We start from the raw sequence: 14,010 nt of genomic DNA, 5'->3' as shown, positions 1-14,010 counted from the left end.
CCTGTTGCGACGTGGGCTCCACCAGGATCTTCCGGATGGTGGGCTCCCGAGGGTGGGTCCCGGTTTGCCCCAGAGGAGTCTTTTGTTTGAGACCCAGGCCTACCACCTCTTTCTGAGCCAGGTCAGTGGCAAAGATGTGCTTCCCAGATTTACCTACTGTCAACTGTCTTTGCAGTATCCTACAGCCACCCAAAGAAATAGTCAATAAAGCCGAAGTTAGCCATGCCCAAGAGGGAAAGGAGACTGTATTAACTCTGAAATGCTGGGTTAGAAGTAAAGGGTACTTCAGCAAGTTACCATGACTCCTAGGCTGGATTCATCATCTGTAAATAAGAGGGCTACTCCAGAAAGCCTTCATCCAGAATTCTACAGCTTCATCTTCCTAGTTGTGGCACAAGCAATTAGTGCAGCTTAAGCAGCTCTTCCTTTGTTCTGTTCAAACTCACTTTGCTACAACCTTGAAGTAGGCAGTTTTGTTTTGTTTTGGTGGCAGGCAGATCTGGGGATCCAAACCCTTGACTTTGGTATTAAGAGGCAGCATTTCTAGTTTAAAAATGAGGAAACTGGTTCAGAGAAATTAAAGGTCATGCCTAAAGACAAATATGAAGGGTCTTCAAAAAGTTCATGGAAGGATTCGTAGTATTTTAATTCCATTTTTCCGTGAACTTTTTGAAGTACCTGCGTAACTGTGAAGTGGGAGCACCAATACATTATTGTTAGTGGAAAAATGCTTTTCCCAGTAACATTACTAATACTCATGAATTGAGCACCCATATGCTAACCACTGTACAAAGCATGAGACACCCATTTGTTCCTGAGGCCTTCATAACAGCAGTACAAGGTAGGTGGTATAATTTCTAATGGACAGATGAGGTTCAGAGAAGGTAAGAGTTACCCTAGGTTGAACTGCACAGCTAGTATTCACTCTCAGGTCACCTGATCCAAAGTCTACTCATGGCAGCTACAATACTGCCTTTTCTAAATACTACCTAAAATACAATGTCCAGGTTACTTCCTTCAATTAAACAACATAGCAGCAATTTTCTAACAGGTAGTGTAACCCAAATTACTCAGGAACACCCAGCAACATAAACTTTAGCTGACTTCAAAGAGGAAAAAGTATTTCAATAAAAGCCCTTTTATCCTGTTTATCATCTGGTACTGAGTACAGCTAGACAACCTGCCCTTTATGAAGGCAGGCTAAGCCCAAGGCTTACTACCAGAATCTACCTCCTGCTGGAATATTTCACCCAAACAAGAGCCAGAGATAAGCAAGACTAAAGAGCAAGAGCTGTTTTGGGTGCTTCAGTCCAGGCTGCTCTCCGAGTTCAGTCACTAGGTCTTTCGCAGAGCTTCTTCAGTAAATTAAACTCTATTAGATGCCCATTGCTGGGATGAAGTTAAGTCAACAAGGAACTCTGTAGGAAGGGAAGTGAAACTCTAGGAGAGCAGAGGGAAGAAAGTACATTATGCACAGTTAAGAATCACCAGGAAGTCCCCTGAAAAAATCCTTCAACCAAATCATTATTTTATTTATAGACTCTGAGAGCAAGGACCCAAGCACAGGCTGGTGCTCTTGGATAGAGAATAAAGCAGCTATTGTCCACACTCAGAGGTTGCTGAGGTACCTTCCCCCGCTGGTCTGGAATGATCTACACTGCTAGTCAACAGGAGGGGCAGTGTGCTGGCTAAAGGAGGAGGCAAGAAAAGAAAGTCCTCATTTAGTCCTGAGGGCTATGACATAAGATCAGAGTGGTGCCTTGGCATGTCTGCCTGCCTCCCTCCTGTGCAACAGCTCGCATCTCAGTCCCCCATGTCTGTCCTGTGCCTCCACTATCACATGCCTTCCCACAGACTGTTTAGGTGCCCCTCCTGGAGTGCATAAGCAGGTCCCGCTGCAGCCCAGCCTCCAGGCTGGGTGTCAGTCTGCCTGTGGGAGGGTCGGTTAGCAGAGTCAATTTGTTGAAAACACCTCGGCCAAAGTAGTCAGCAATCACAGAGAAGCTGTCATTGGAACACTTGAGCTGCAGGGGAAGAGGAGGGAAGTAAGAATCAGAACTGAAGTACTTGCTTCCTAAATGAGGAGCAAAGGAAATAAACTCTCCAGTGCTTTGGTGACTGTGACACCAGTGGGAGTCCCCTGCCCCATCTAGCCCACTCATCCCCACCTGGTGCTGGAACTGATCATGCAGATCTCTTTTCTGTTCCTGGGCCCGGATCATATCCATGACCTTCCGGTTTTCAGGGAGGCAAGTAGGGCAGTCAGCATCACTTTCTGAATAACTCTCAAAGCAGTGCTGGTGGAAAGAGTGGCCACATAGGAAGTGGACTGAGGGCAACTCCAAGGCACTGTTACAGATGCTGCACTTGGTCTTCTGGAAAATCTTTGGACTACAGGCAAGGAAAACCAGAAAATGAGTGGCAAAGAGTAAAGGCAGGGCCAAGAGCCAAGTGAAGAGAAAAGGCAGCTGGAGTGAAGAGCAGGTCCCTGCCCTGCTCTTCTTATCACCTAGAGGGAGTCAAATGAGGACAACAGCCCTGGAGAGAGTTTCAGCATGCTCTCAGCAAGTACAAGTAACGAAGGGAGTAGTCTTCTCTTTCCATTTTCACAATTGCTACTAAATTCTTTCAGGTGTGAAATCAGAGGTGCCACTTTTGGTGAGGTTTTCCTCACCATCTTATCTAAAATTGTAACACATACTCCCAACCCCACTGCCCTTCCTTGATTTTTTCAGAACTTATCACTATCTAACACACTGTAATAGTTTGCCTATTTAATGTGTTTATTGTTTGCCTCTCCCTCTACAAGGTAAACTCCATGAAGACAGGGCTTTTTGTCTGTGTTGTTCAGAACGGTACTTGGGACATAATAGGGACTAGTAAATATCTGTGGTATGAAGAAAACTGTTGTTCTCTAATAAATATTTTACAATGTTAAGGGCAGATAAGACTTAAGAGGCAGTACTACTGTCTACTATAAATTATTATAAATTATACACTTTCTGCATTTTCTAGTTTTCCCTTCAGAATGGCTTCCAACCACAACTTAGATGTGTGTTTGGCAAGGGTAAAATATAGATGTACCCAGAAAGAAAAGTATCTGCTACAAGATAATATCCTCCATAGCCCAGTAATGACCTATGTAATAAACCATTCTGTGGAATTCCTCCATTAAAACACATCTTCAAGAATGAAAACACTTCATACAACCCTCTATGAAAAGTACTGAACAGCACCCTGTGAAGAATGAAGTTATCCCCCGGACGCCTCCACATATCCAGACGCCAGGTACCTCGCCTTAAGCTCCTGGATCTCCTGGCGGATGCGGGTCGTCTCCTCTCGATACCGCCGCACCCGCAACTCATCCTGTGCAATCTGTTGGCTCTGTTTCTGCAGTTTTTGGACCAAGTAGTCCTTGATGACAGACAAGGTAGCTGTGGAGTTGTGGGCCAGGGTCTGCACCACTGAGATTGGGATCCAATAGGAAACAAGACAATGAACGAAGCAGCACCCTCTGGGTAGAGTTGAAGGGCCCTTGCCATATAGCCCAACTGTCAGCAGCCTGTCACCCACCCACCCTGTCCCCCCAAGTACCTAGCAGGGGTGGCATGAGGTTTTTGTTCTCAATATGCTTGAGCACAGCTGCCACATACTCCTTGCAGTCCTCCTCCTTGCGGGCAAAGTAGCTGAGGGCCTGCTCCCACAGGGACGGGTCCTGCTCCCCATGGCGTTCACACACAGCAATCACCTGCCGGTACTGCTCGTGCTGCATGTGGTAGTGCATGATCTGCTGAAATCTGGGGCCAGGGCAGGGGCACGCCTCAGTGGCTGTCCCTGGAAGATTACCTGGATCCTTCCCCTCTCCCTGAAATTCCCCAAACTCTTACAGCTTCCCCTGCTCATAGAGGTAGAGGACCCCATCCTGGAAGTCGTGCATCTGGCACAAGACCAGGGCCTTGTCAAAGACGTCACAGAAGCGGCCACTCTTCAGCAGGGAGATGGCCTCTGCATGAAGCTTCTCTTTGACCTAGGGAATGAGGATAGAGCTGCTGGACATAAAGCAAAAATCACAAGTTCCCTTGGGACAAAGCCGGTGAACTATCCCTCTACCTCAGTCCAATTTCCTCTTCACTGTGAACCATTTAGCCCCAGGGGTGAGGTGTTACTGGTCTAAGGTACACATGAAAAGGCAGCTAAAAAGACGGAAGAATGGAGACAGCAAGAACCATCTTTCCTCCAGCACCTCCTGCAGCTCTGGCAGGCCTCACTCACCTGTGGAGCCTTCTCATGGGCCCAGTTCTGCAATCGCAGCTCAAGGAGTGTGTCATAGATGCCCTGGGGCGAATCTGGCTGCACTTCACTCATGTGCTCTAGGAAGGCTTTCAGCTCTCGCGGGTTGTTGGCAAAGATGGGGATGAACTCCTCCGAGTTGGCCTGGGATGGCAAGGGAGGAGAGAGGAGGCCAAGTGAGTGCGCTTGTAACTCAGGGGGCTCCTAAGGTGATCCCTCCTGTCCAAAGCTGTTCTTCCTAAGGCCTTACCCTGCAGCCTGGAGCCTCCCTATCACCTCGGCCTTCGAGGCTGGGCCGATAATCAGTACAAAGTCCCTTCAGCAACTGTGTTGTCTGCTCTGGTATGTGGTGCATAAGGATCTTGCCATAGCGCTTCATGTTGCTCTCTGCCTGTTCAAAAGGCAGCTTGCCAATGTACCGAAGGGCTTCCTGATAATTCTGTGGAGAGGTAAAGGGCAAACATAAGGGAAAAATCACAAGGCCAGTCAACTATCTCTACGGTCAATCTATCTCTACAGTATTGCATATTCCTGTGTCACCCCTCAAGGAAGCACTTTCATCATTCCTGGGATGGCCTCAAAAAGAACAGGGCTCAGGGCCGGCCCATGGCTCACCTGGGAGAGTGTGGTGCTGATAACACCAAGGCCACGGGTTCGGATCCCTGTATAGGGATGGCCAGTTCGCTCACTTGGGAGAGCGTGGTGCTGACAACACCAAGTCAAGGGTTAAGATCCCCTTACCAGTCATCTTTAAAAAAAAAAAAGAACAGGGCTCATCTGATCTTTGACAAAGGCAGCAAATCTACATATTAGGGAAGAGACTGCCTTTTCAACAAGTGGTGCTGGGAAAATTGGATTCTCATATGTAGGAGAATGATACTAGACCCATACCTTTCACCATATACCAAAATCAACTAAAAATGCAAGTGGTGCTGGGAAAATTGGATTCTCATATGTAGGAGAATGATACTAGACCCATACCTTTCACCATATACCAAAATCAACTAAAAATGCAAGTGGTGCTGGGAAAATTGGATTCTCATATGTAGGAGAATGATACTAGACCCATACCTTTCACCATATACCAAAATCAACTAAAAATGCAAGTGGTGCTGGGAAAATTGGATTCTCATATGTAGGAGAATGATACTAGACCCATACCTTTCACCATATACCAAAATCAACTAAAAATGAATGGCCAACAGACCCATGAAAAAATGCTCAACTTCACTCAGCATCCGGGAAATGCAAATCAAGAACACTTTGCGATACCATCTCACTCCAGTTAGGATGGCTAACATCCAAAAGACTGAGAATGATAAGTGTTGGAGAGGTTGCCATGAAAAAGGAAATCTCATACATTGTTGGTGGGGCTGCGAAATGGTGCAGCTTTTAAGGAAAATGGTATGGAGGCTCCTCAAACAATCACAGATAGATTTACCATATGACCCAGCTATTCCACTGTTGGGAATATACCCAGAGGAATGGAAATCATCATGTCAAAGGTATACCTGTACTCCAATGTTTATTACAGCTCTATTTACAATAGCCAAGGTTGGAACCAGCCCAAATGTCCATCATCAGATGAATGGATAAGGAAACTGTGATATATCTACACAATGGAATACTACTCTGCTATAAAAAAGAACGAAATAGGGCCAGCCCGTGGCTCACTTGGGAGAGTGCAGTGCTGATAACACCAAGGCCCTGGGTTCGGATCCCATATAGGGATGGCCGTTTCGCTCACTGGCTGAGCGTGGTGCTGACAACACCAAGTCAAGGGTTAAGATCCCCTTACCAGTCATCTTAAAAACAAACAAACAAACAAACAAACAAAAAAGAACGAAATACTACCATTTGCAACAACATGGATGGACTTAGAGAAAATTATATTAAGTGAAATAAGTCAGGCACAGAAAGAGAAACGCTACATGTTCTCACTTACTTGTTGGAGCTAAAAATAAATAAACGCGCAAACAAAGTGGGGGTGGGGGAAGAAGACAGAATAACCACAAAAATTCCTTGAACTGTTTAAGTCAAGTGAACAGATATGACGTAAGTGGGGAGGGGGTGGAGAGGATCGGGTAAAGGGGCATGGAAATCAACTACAATGTATATTGAGAAGTAAAATAAAATATATAAAAAAAAGAACAGGGCTCTGCCCGAGTCAAGAGTCTCCCCTACCTTAATGTCCTCTAGCTGGATCTTCAAGTACCATTCATGATGTGCATGGTTCTCAGCCAGATAGAGGGCGTGGGAGTAGTAGCCAGCCTGCCGGAGGACCTTGATGGCTGTCTCCACATCAAAGTGGACTTCACTCTCGCTCTTTGTCTGCCAAGGAGACATTAAACAAAATCATTCACACAGAGGTGGCTGAAGAAAGGAGAGGAAATGGACATCTGACATTAAGACATTCCTAAGGTGATCATAAAGTCCATGCTTTGAAAACACTATGCTAGCCTGCCTCTCAGAGTTTTTGACCAAAAGTCAGAGGTCTTTCTCCACCTCTACTGTTAGAGAGTCTCCTCTGAGGATAAAGAGCTTCCCCCCAGTGTTCCCTGGGCTTAGATACCACAGGAAGTTCTGGCATCATAAAACAAGAGGGGAGATGGGAGAGAACTAGCAGGAACAGCTACTCCTCTTCTTTATTTATAGAGTAGAGGATGTTGGTCCCCAAATACGATCAGCCCTTTCCTCTCCGTGTCCTGCTGAAGAAGGACAAGCCACGGTGGAGCCATCTCATGCTCAGTGAGGCCTTCCAGGAATCCCCCGCCAACACCACCCTGCACCTTGATGAACTCCTCCAGCTTCGAGCTGTCCTTGAGCTTAGTATAGCAATTGAGGAGCAGGGTGGTATGGTCAGCATTGGCCAGGGATTGTCGGTGCAGGGTCTGCAGGTAGGCGGTCAGGTTGTGAATGCGCTGGGCATCCAGAAACTTCCGGATCACATAGGATGGCTCCAACTTTCCAATGGTTCTAGGGAGACAAGTGCATCAAATATCATCTGGATCAGCATACTTCTCAAACTCATGCATAAGAATCGTTTACAGATCTTGTTAAAACGCAAATTCTGTTTCAGTATCTCTGCGGTGGGGCCTGAGATTCTAACATAGTCCCAGATAATACCAGTGCTTCTAGACTGTGGACTACACTGAGTAGCAAGCCTCCAGAGTACTGGTTTTTGGCTGAAAATAGGAATTTCAGAGAAGTTGGAAAAGAGGCTAGACAGATTTCTAAAACCCCTTCTCAGGGTAGAAAATTCCAAGGATTAGTATCAAGGGAAGGACATATGGAAGCAAGAGATGAATATCTTTTTCCTTTAAAGAACTAGGTCAAAATGAATGTTAACAAAGGCCAAGCTAAAGTTTAAAATAAGAGATTATCACCAGCTCAATTGCATACTGGTCATGTAATATTTGACCCTAAACATTCCCTTCCTAATAAGTATCTTGTCCTCTTATTTGAGGCCTGACACTTCCTGTAAGAAAAAAAAAGTTCCTGGTGTAGTTCAAGCCCTACCCCAGCCATGGGTTTTAGCTGTCTGGCTGCCTGTCTTTGCACTCAGAGCTGTATCCCAAAATGTCTCCAGACTGACCGGATATATTGCTGAACAGCCCCATCATGGTTGCCCTTGCTGTAGAGATGGTCTCCATACTGCATGAAAATCTGAGCCAGCCCATCACTGTCCAGATGCTGGCTTTTGGCCAGATTAATAGCCATCTCAAATAGATTCTTCTTAAATAGCATCTAGAAGGCAAAAGAGATTAGAGAATTGGTAGAAAAGTCTTCAGAAAAAACCTTCCCAAAATATGCCCACGACACACAAGCCAGACAGTCCTGGAGTTCCCATCTGCCTAGATCCTAAATGGAGCAAGACCTCCCAGACACCCCCAAGACCAACATCACCTCACCTCATAAGGGTCTCTGAAAACAAAGTGAACCCTGAGAGTGGGCTCAGGTTCCTGACCATTACTTCCCTCTAAAGCCTCATCTCAGGCCATTTACCATGTAATCTTACCCTAAGGAAGCTGAGTAAGGTTGTGACCCAAAGGGAAGGAAACACCCTGGTCGAAGTGACTTGGGGAGCCTACTCCTGCAGCTGCTTCTAGGTGCCTGTGGCCAAGTCTGGGAACCTGGTGGCCTTGCCTCCAGTTTGGTCTGTGTGTCCTTCTCCTGCAGTGCGTGGACCCGCCCATCCCGTGTCAGCACGTACAGAGAGCCCCACTCAGCAAGCACATCCACTACATCCTCAAAGACAGCACTATATGCTATGAACTTGTTGCACAGGTCATAGATGTTGAGAATCTGCTTGTCAGAGGTCTGTGAGTCCCTGCTGGTGAACTCTGACCTGCAAAGAAAAGAAAAAGCACCAGATATTTGGACCACCTCTGTCTCAGTTCCCCTTTATTACCTTTCCCATAACAACTCTGGTGCTGCCCATTCCACCACAAACAAATCTCTTTCTCTCCTCTAACAGCTCATCCCATAACATGCAGCATCGTGCTGGCAGTTATAGAAATAGAACGTTTATTTTTTTTTATTCCCTATGATGGTTGCCATGCATTTTTTCTTTCTTTTCTTTTCTTTTTTTCAGAAAGAACATTTAAACCTGATATTATCCTTTAGGAACCTATAATTAATCCAGGCAACGATTTAGAAAATTAAATATGTTCAGATATCCATTCATTTAACACATAATCATCCAATGCCTCATATATGTAAGACACTGTGCTTTGTACTGAATGAAAACAAACCAACATCTAGCAGGGAGTACTTCCATCATGCAAAAGACCCCACCTCAGGGCCAGCCTGTGGCTCACTTGGGAGAGTGTGGTGTTGGTAACACCAAGGCCACGGGTTCGGATCCCTGTATAGGGATGGCCTGTTCTTCAGTATAGATTTTCTTGAAAATGAATGAAGTAAACCTGTCTCTTCAGGGAAAACAACTGACAGTTATTTGTTGTCATTGACAAAATTTGAGTTTTCATGCAAAAATTGGAATTTTTAGAAAACTTGTATCTGTTACATTGAGCTTGACAGCTTCCCAAAACCTAAAAGATATTTCTGATAAGATAGGTGGTATTAACAATGATGATGTTTTGATGATGCATAATGAAGTATATCAACATTTGGAAGATCTGCATTACTCAGTATACCGATTTTCTAAATGACCAATGCAAGATTTTTCAAAATCACTCAAGGGTAAAAAAGATCCATCGTAAGTGTCAATGGATTTTAATTCATTGATATGGTTTCAGATTCCACTTTGCAACTATCCTTTAAGAAACTTCCACTTGTCAAGTTTTGATGTAATATCAAAGAAAAATACTACAATTATTTGAAAAGGCTATTAAAATATGCCTCCCTTTTCCGACTACATATCTGTGGGAGGTTGGACTTCCTTCATATACTTCAATCAAACAACATATCTAAACAGGCTGCATGGAGAAGCAGATATGAGAATCCTGTTGAAATCTATTCAGCCAGCTATTAGATTTGCAAAAATGTAAAAGGATGACACTCTTTTTTTTTTTCCTTTTTGTCTTTTATCGTGTCCGGCAACGGACCGCAACCCTCAGTGTCGCGCCCGTACCGGACCGGGGACCGGCAACCGGCAACGGGATCGCAACCCTCAGTGTTGCTCCTGCACCTCGCTCAGCCAGTGAGCGGCCGGTCTGTATGTGGGAACCGAACCCTCGGCGGGAGCGACGCCACACTTCCCAAGCAGCGCACTGTAGCAGTGCGCCACCGGGCCGGCCCAGGAATTAGGATTTTAAAATCAGATTAATTCTGAGGAACAAGTCCAGCCCTCTCCCTTTTCCTTTCCCCTTGGAGTCCTTACTTGGGAGAAACCTTCCGGTCACGGGAAACAATGACAAGGTAGCCTCTAAACCAGTGGGCAATGAGCTTATGGCCCTCAAAGGCGAAGCAGGGCCCACGTTCATCAGGTTGGTACAAGTAGACACACTCATCCCCGGCCACAATGAACTGCAGGTCCTGAGAAGGGTCGCTTAGGGCTGAGCAGCGTAGGCCACAACCATGGGTGTCCAACTCCACACGGGGGTAGTCCTTTCCAGAAACTATATAGGACTGCCAGAAGTAAGAAATGGGTTAATAGGCTCCCTTTGAGGAGGTAGTACCTAAGCCTTCACAAAAGTATTCCCATCTCCATACTGGCTCTCTATCTTTTTTCCCTCTTAGCATTATAAGACTTTCTTTTGGTTGCTTGCCTTCTCCATTAATCCTCACCCATCTATTAAATACATAAGGAGGGACCACAGTTTCTTCTTTTTTTTTTTTTTGTCTTTTGTCTTTTTCCGTGTCCGGCAACGGATCGCAACCCTCAGTGTTGCCCCCGTACCGGACCGGGGACCGGCAATGGGATCGCAACCCTCGGTGTTGCTCCCGCGCCCCGCTCAGCCAGTGAGCGGGAACCGATCTGTATGTGGGATCCGAACCCTCGGGCGGGAGCGCCGCCGCGCTTCCCAAACGGTGCACTTATCCAGTGCGCCACCGGGCCGGCCCTTCTTTTTCTGTATATGTTATTGATACCTAGTACAGGAATTCTGCAAGTAAGAGAAATGCAATAATCTTTCACTTTTTTATCAAAAGAGTACTCCTGAGAGAGTAGGCTGTTATAAATTAGGAGCACCAGGAATCAGAGAAGAAAAGCAACTTGTCCAATGTAACTTAACAAGTTAGAGAGCTGGCCAGTTAGTGCAGTTGGTTAGAGTGTGGTGTTATAACACCAAGGTCGAAGGTTCAGATCCCCATACTGGCCTGCCACCACACACAAGAAAAAAATGTTACGAAAAAAAAAATTCACGTTTTTTTACTACAACCACAGAGTTCTTTTCCTAACTATAACTCTTCCCAGTCTTTTAAGTGAAGAAATAAAATATTAAGCTGGGAAAATGATTCAAAGCTATATGATGAAAATTTGAAGAATCCTACCTGTCCTGTCAGTTCCTGACCCCAAGTTCTTCCTGCCTGCCTCTATGAGTGGAGACCTTGGTCATACCTGGACATTCTCTGTTGTCACAACAAACAAGTGAGTGGTCTTTCCTGCTTGGCGAAAAGCCAGTCCAGTAACAGGATAGTTGCCTTTGTGCAAAATCTGGGTCTTGCTATGCCGGTCCCGGGTGATGTCTCCTTTGTTCAATGTAACACTGCCATCTGTGAAACCTGTAGGACAACAGGAAATAGCACTTCAGTGAGGTTCAAAAGATCAGGAAGTGGAGAGGGGAAAGAAGTCCATTTGAGGCACAAATGGATGTGTTCCTCTGCTAAAAACACAGCCCCTGTCCAGTGGCCCTCCCACATCCAAATTTGGCCTGAAGAGGCTTTGGGGTTATAGCGGCTGTACACCCAGGCTGCTTCCATCATCTTTTATTGGTTTCCCTTAATCATGCCTACACTTTCGTAAATAGGTCTTTCCTTAAACTCTCCTGAATTATCCTGTTTGAGAGTGCAGCTTCTTGCCTGGACCCTTTGACATTATTTTCAGTCTAGCATTCTTTAGAAATTCCTCCACCTGAGGTTTTTACAAAACATGAGCACCCGGAAAACAGGGTAAAAGAAAAGAAACCAACTGTTATACATTGTTTATAAAAACAGCTCATTCCTTATTCCTTGGACAGTTCTCTGTTTCTAATTCTTTGACCTTTTGAAAGATTTAAATGCAAAAAACAAACAAACAAACAAACAAACAAAAAAAAAAAAAAAAAAAAAAAAACCAAGCAAACCCTAGAAGTGACAAGCTTTCTCCTTATATCCAACTTCTCTAATGGTTAACCTGAATATTGATGCTCACTAACTCACTTTCAAAGAATAAAATTAAATGCCTTTCCATTCACAGCTTAGTATCTCAAAGGCCTCAGTTCAGTACAAACTGGTCTCCTGAAAACAAAGAAGAGCTGCAGAAGCAACTCTGAAGAAAATCAATGAAGAATCTCGGAGTGTTAGCTTTGTATTCTTCCTGCTTACCAATGGCCATAAAGTTGAGATTTTCATGGACAGTCAAACAAGACACAACAGTGGGCTCTGTTCCTGGGATGGCAGGGAAGATTCGAGTGCACAGTGGATTGCCACCATCTCTCTTCTCCAGGTTCCAGATCTTTACCTGTGGACAGACCTCAGAAGTGTGAATGCTAGTCACTCTCCGACAAAATAATTCCTAGGCTTCTGGATCTTTCCTGTTTCCTTTCTGGGACTTACCAGGGGGTTGATGCCCTCCTCATCCTCACCAACAGATGCCAGAATATTGTGCTGCTTCAGTTGGTACAGGTGTGTCACCCGCAGTTTGTAGGCCTGGAAGCATGTAAGCTGTAGGGACCGTGGCAAGAACCAGATCTGGCCTTCCATATGTGCAGGGTAGTCAAGGAGTCTCCTTTTCAAGGAGAGACACTTATATTTAGACCGGAACCCAGATAGCTAACATGCATATAGCTTTTTTTTAATTTCAAGGATTTTTCAATATATCATCTCATGGAACCCCCTATATTAAAAAGAGTGAAAGGGACCACAGTTCTGTGGCAGCACTATGAAGAGCACAGCAACAAACTCTTAGTCTTATTATTTATCTTCGTGCCCGCAATATTGGGCAGGGGGAGATAATGACATCTTCTATACTTATCTTTTAAAGCCAACTTGCATCCATTTTTTGTACTGATTTGAAAATAACCTTGTCAAATTGGCGTTTACACCCCTCTTTCAGATAAGCAAATTGAAGCCCACAGAGACTTGCCCAGGATTGCTTAGTTGACAAATTAGAGAATGGACTTCCTTCTTTCTTCCCTCAGACCACAGAAAAGCTCTGGGCGCCCAACTAAAGGAAAGTGGAGCGTAGCACGAACCCCTCTGACGGACAGATTCCATCCTAGCTGGATCTCTTCAGGGATTCGGGGAGGGAAGATACAGCTCTAGAGGAAGGATATCTCCAAAGACCAGGCTACCTCGACCTGAGTCGCAGACAGTAATGCCAGGAGGGAGGCAAAGGAACTTGGAAGCAGCGGATCCAGAGGTTGGCGCGGCCCCAGGAGCGGCCCCATCATTGCCCAGCGGCTCCTTAACCAGCTCCTTGTCGAACAAAACGAAGCGCCGCCACTGACGGTATGCCGCCATCTTGGCCACGGGCCCCCGCCTCCGGGAGCGAAGTCACGTGAGCTGAGCCGGCAGGTCACGTGACGGGAGCTTCCGGGAGCCTGGACGCACAGGCGCTGTTGAGTCATGGTGATGGCTTCCGGCGGCTGAGGGAGTGGGCGGGGCAGTGCGCGGTCTCCTCCGGGAGCGAAGTCACGTGAGCTGAGCCGGCAGGTCACGTGACGGGAGCTTCCGGGAGCTTCCGGGAGCCTGGAAGCACAGGCGCTGTTGAGTCATGGTGATAGCTTCCGGCGGCTGAGGGAGTGGGCGGGGCAGTGCGCGGTCGGTTTCGTGGAGGACAGCTGCTCCTCGGTTTGCGAATTTGCCAGATCTCGCAGTGACTGTGCTGGCTAAACTGCCTCACCTCTTTGAGCATCAGTTTCCTCCTCTATAAAATGCGCGAGCACTGAGGGATCAAGATAAGGAATGTTACACGCTTTGTGAATTGTAACCTGCTGTGCCTAAATGAATTATGCTTTGATCTCACAGGACTGTTTGGCGGCATAAATGAAACAATATATGTGAAACTGGTTTTTCAGCTGTAGGAGAGGGGAAATAAATTAGAAGTTTGTGTGTGTA

At 45.9% G+C, this 14,010-nt stretch overlaps 1 protein-coding gene across 3 annotated transcripts; it reads right to left on the bottom strand.

Moving 5' to 3' along the window:
* Positions 1-1,506: 1,506 nt before the first annotated feature.
* Positions 1,507-13,484, bottom strand: VPS11 (vacuolar protein sorting 11 homolog (S. cerevisiae)). Of its 3 annotated transcripts, none has more exons than XM_008577901.1 (16): positions 13,227-13,484; positions 12,508-12,656; positions 12,277-12,412; positions 11,312-11,475; positions 10,133-10,380; positions 8,437-8,638; positions 7,886-8,037; positions 7,080-7,266; positions 6,475-6,621; positions 4,541-4,729; positions 4,273-4,434; positions 3,888-4,027; positions 3,595-3,797; positions 3,293-3,464; positions 2,169-2,391; positions 1,507-2,024 (listed from the first exon to the last, which is right to left on the bottom strand). In XM_008577901.1, exons 1-16 carry the CDS (start codon positions 13,411-13,413, stop codon positions 1,860-1,862), a joined length of 2,826 nt encoding a protein of 941 aa, XP_008576123.1. In that variant the 5' UTR covers positions 13,414-13,484; the 3' UTR covers positions 1,507-1,859. The 3 variants fall into 3 exon arrangements, 2 of the variants coding, with proteins under 2 accessions (XP_008576123.1, XP_008576124.1); XM_008577902.1 differs by lacking the exon at positions 13,227-13,484 and adding an exon at positions 13,146-13,214 and having other exon boundaries at positions 12,508-12,679; XR_550872.1 differs by having other exon boundaries at positions 1,934-2,024; positions 2,169-2,297; positions 13,227-13,422.
* Between the last annotated feature and the right edge of the window lie 526 nt (positions 13,485-14,010).

This window comes from Galeopterus variegatus, unplaced genomic scaffold, assembly GCF_000696425.1.
Source record: "Galeopterus variegatus unplaced genomic scaffold, G_variegatus-3.0.2 Scaffold1598, whole genome shotgun sequence".
NCBI lineage: Eukaryota > Metazoa > Chordata > Mammalia > Dermoptera > Cynocephalidae > Galeopterus > Galeopterus variegatus.
The sequence above is the reverse complement of the archived record's forward strand: the minus strand, read 5'-3'. Positions and strand labels throughout refer to the sequence as shown.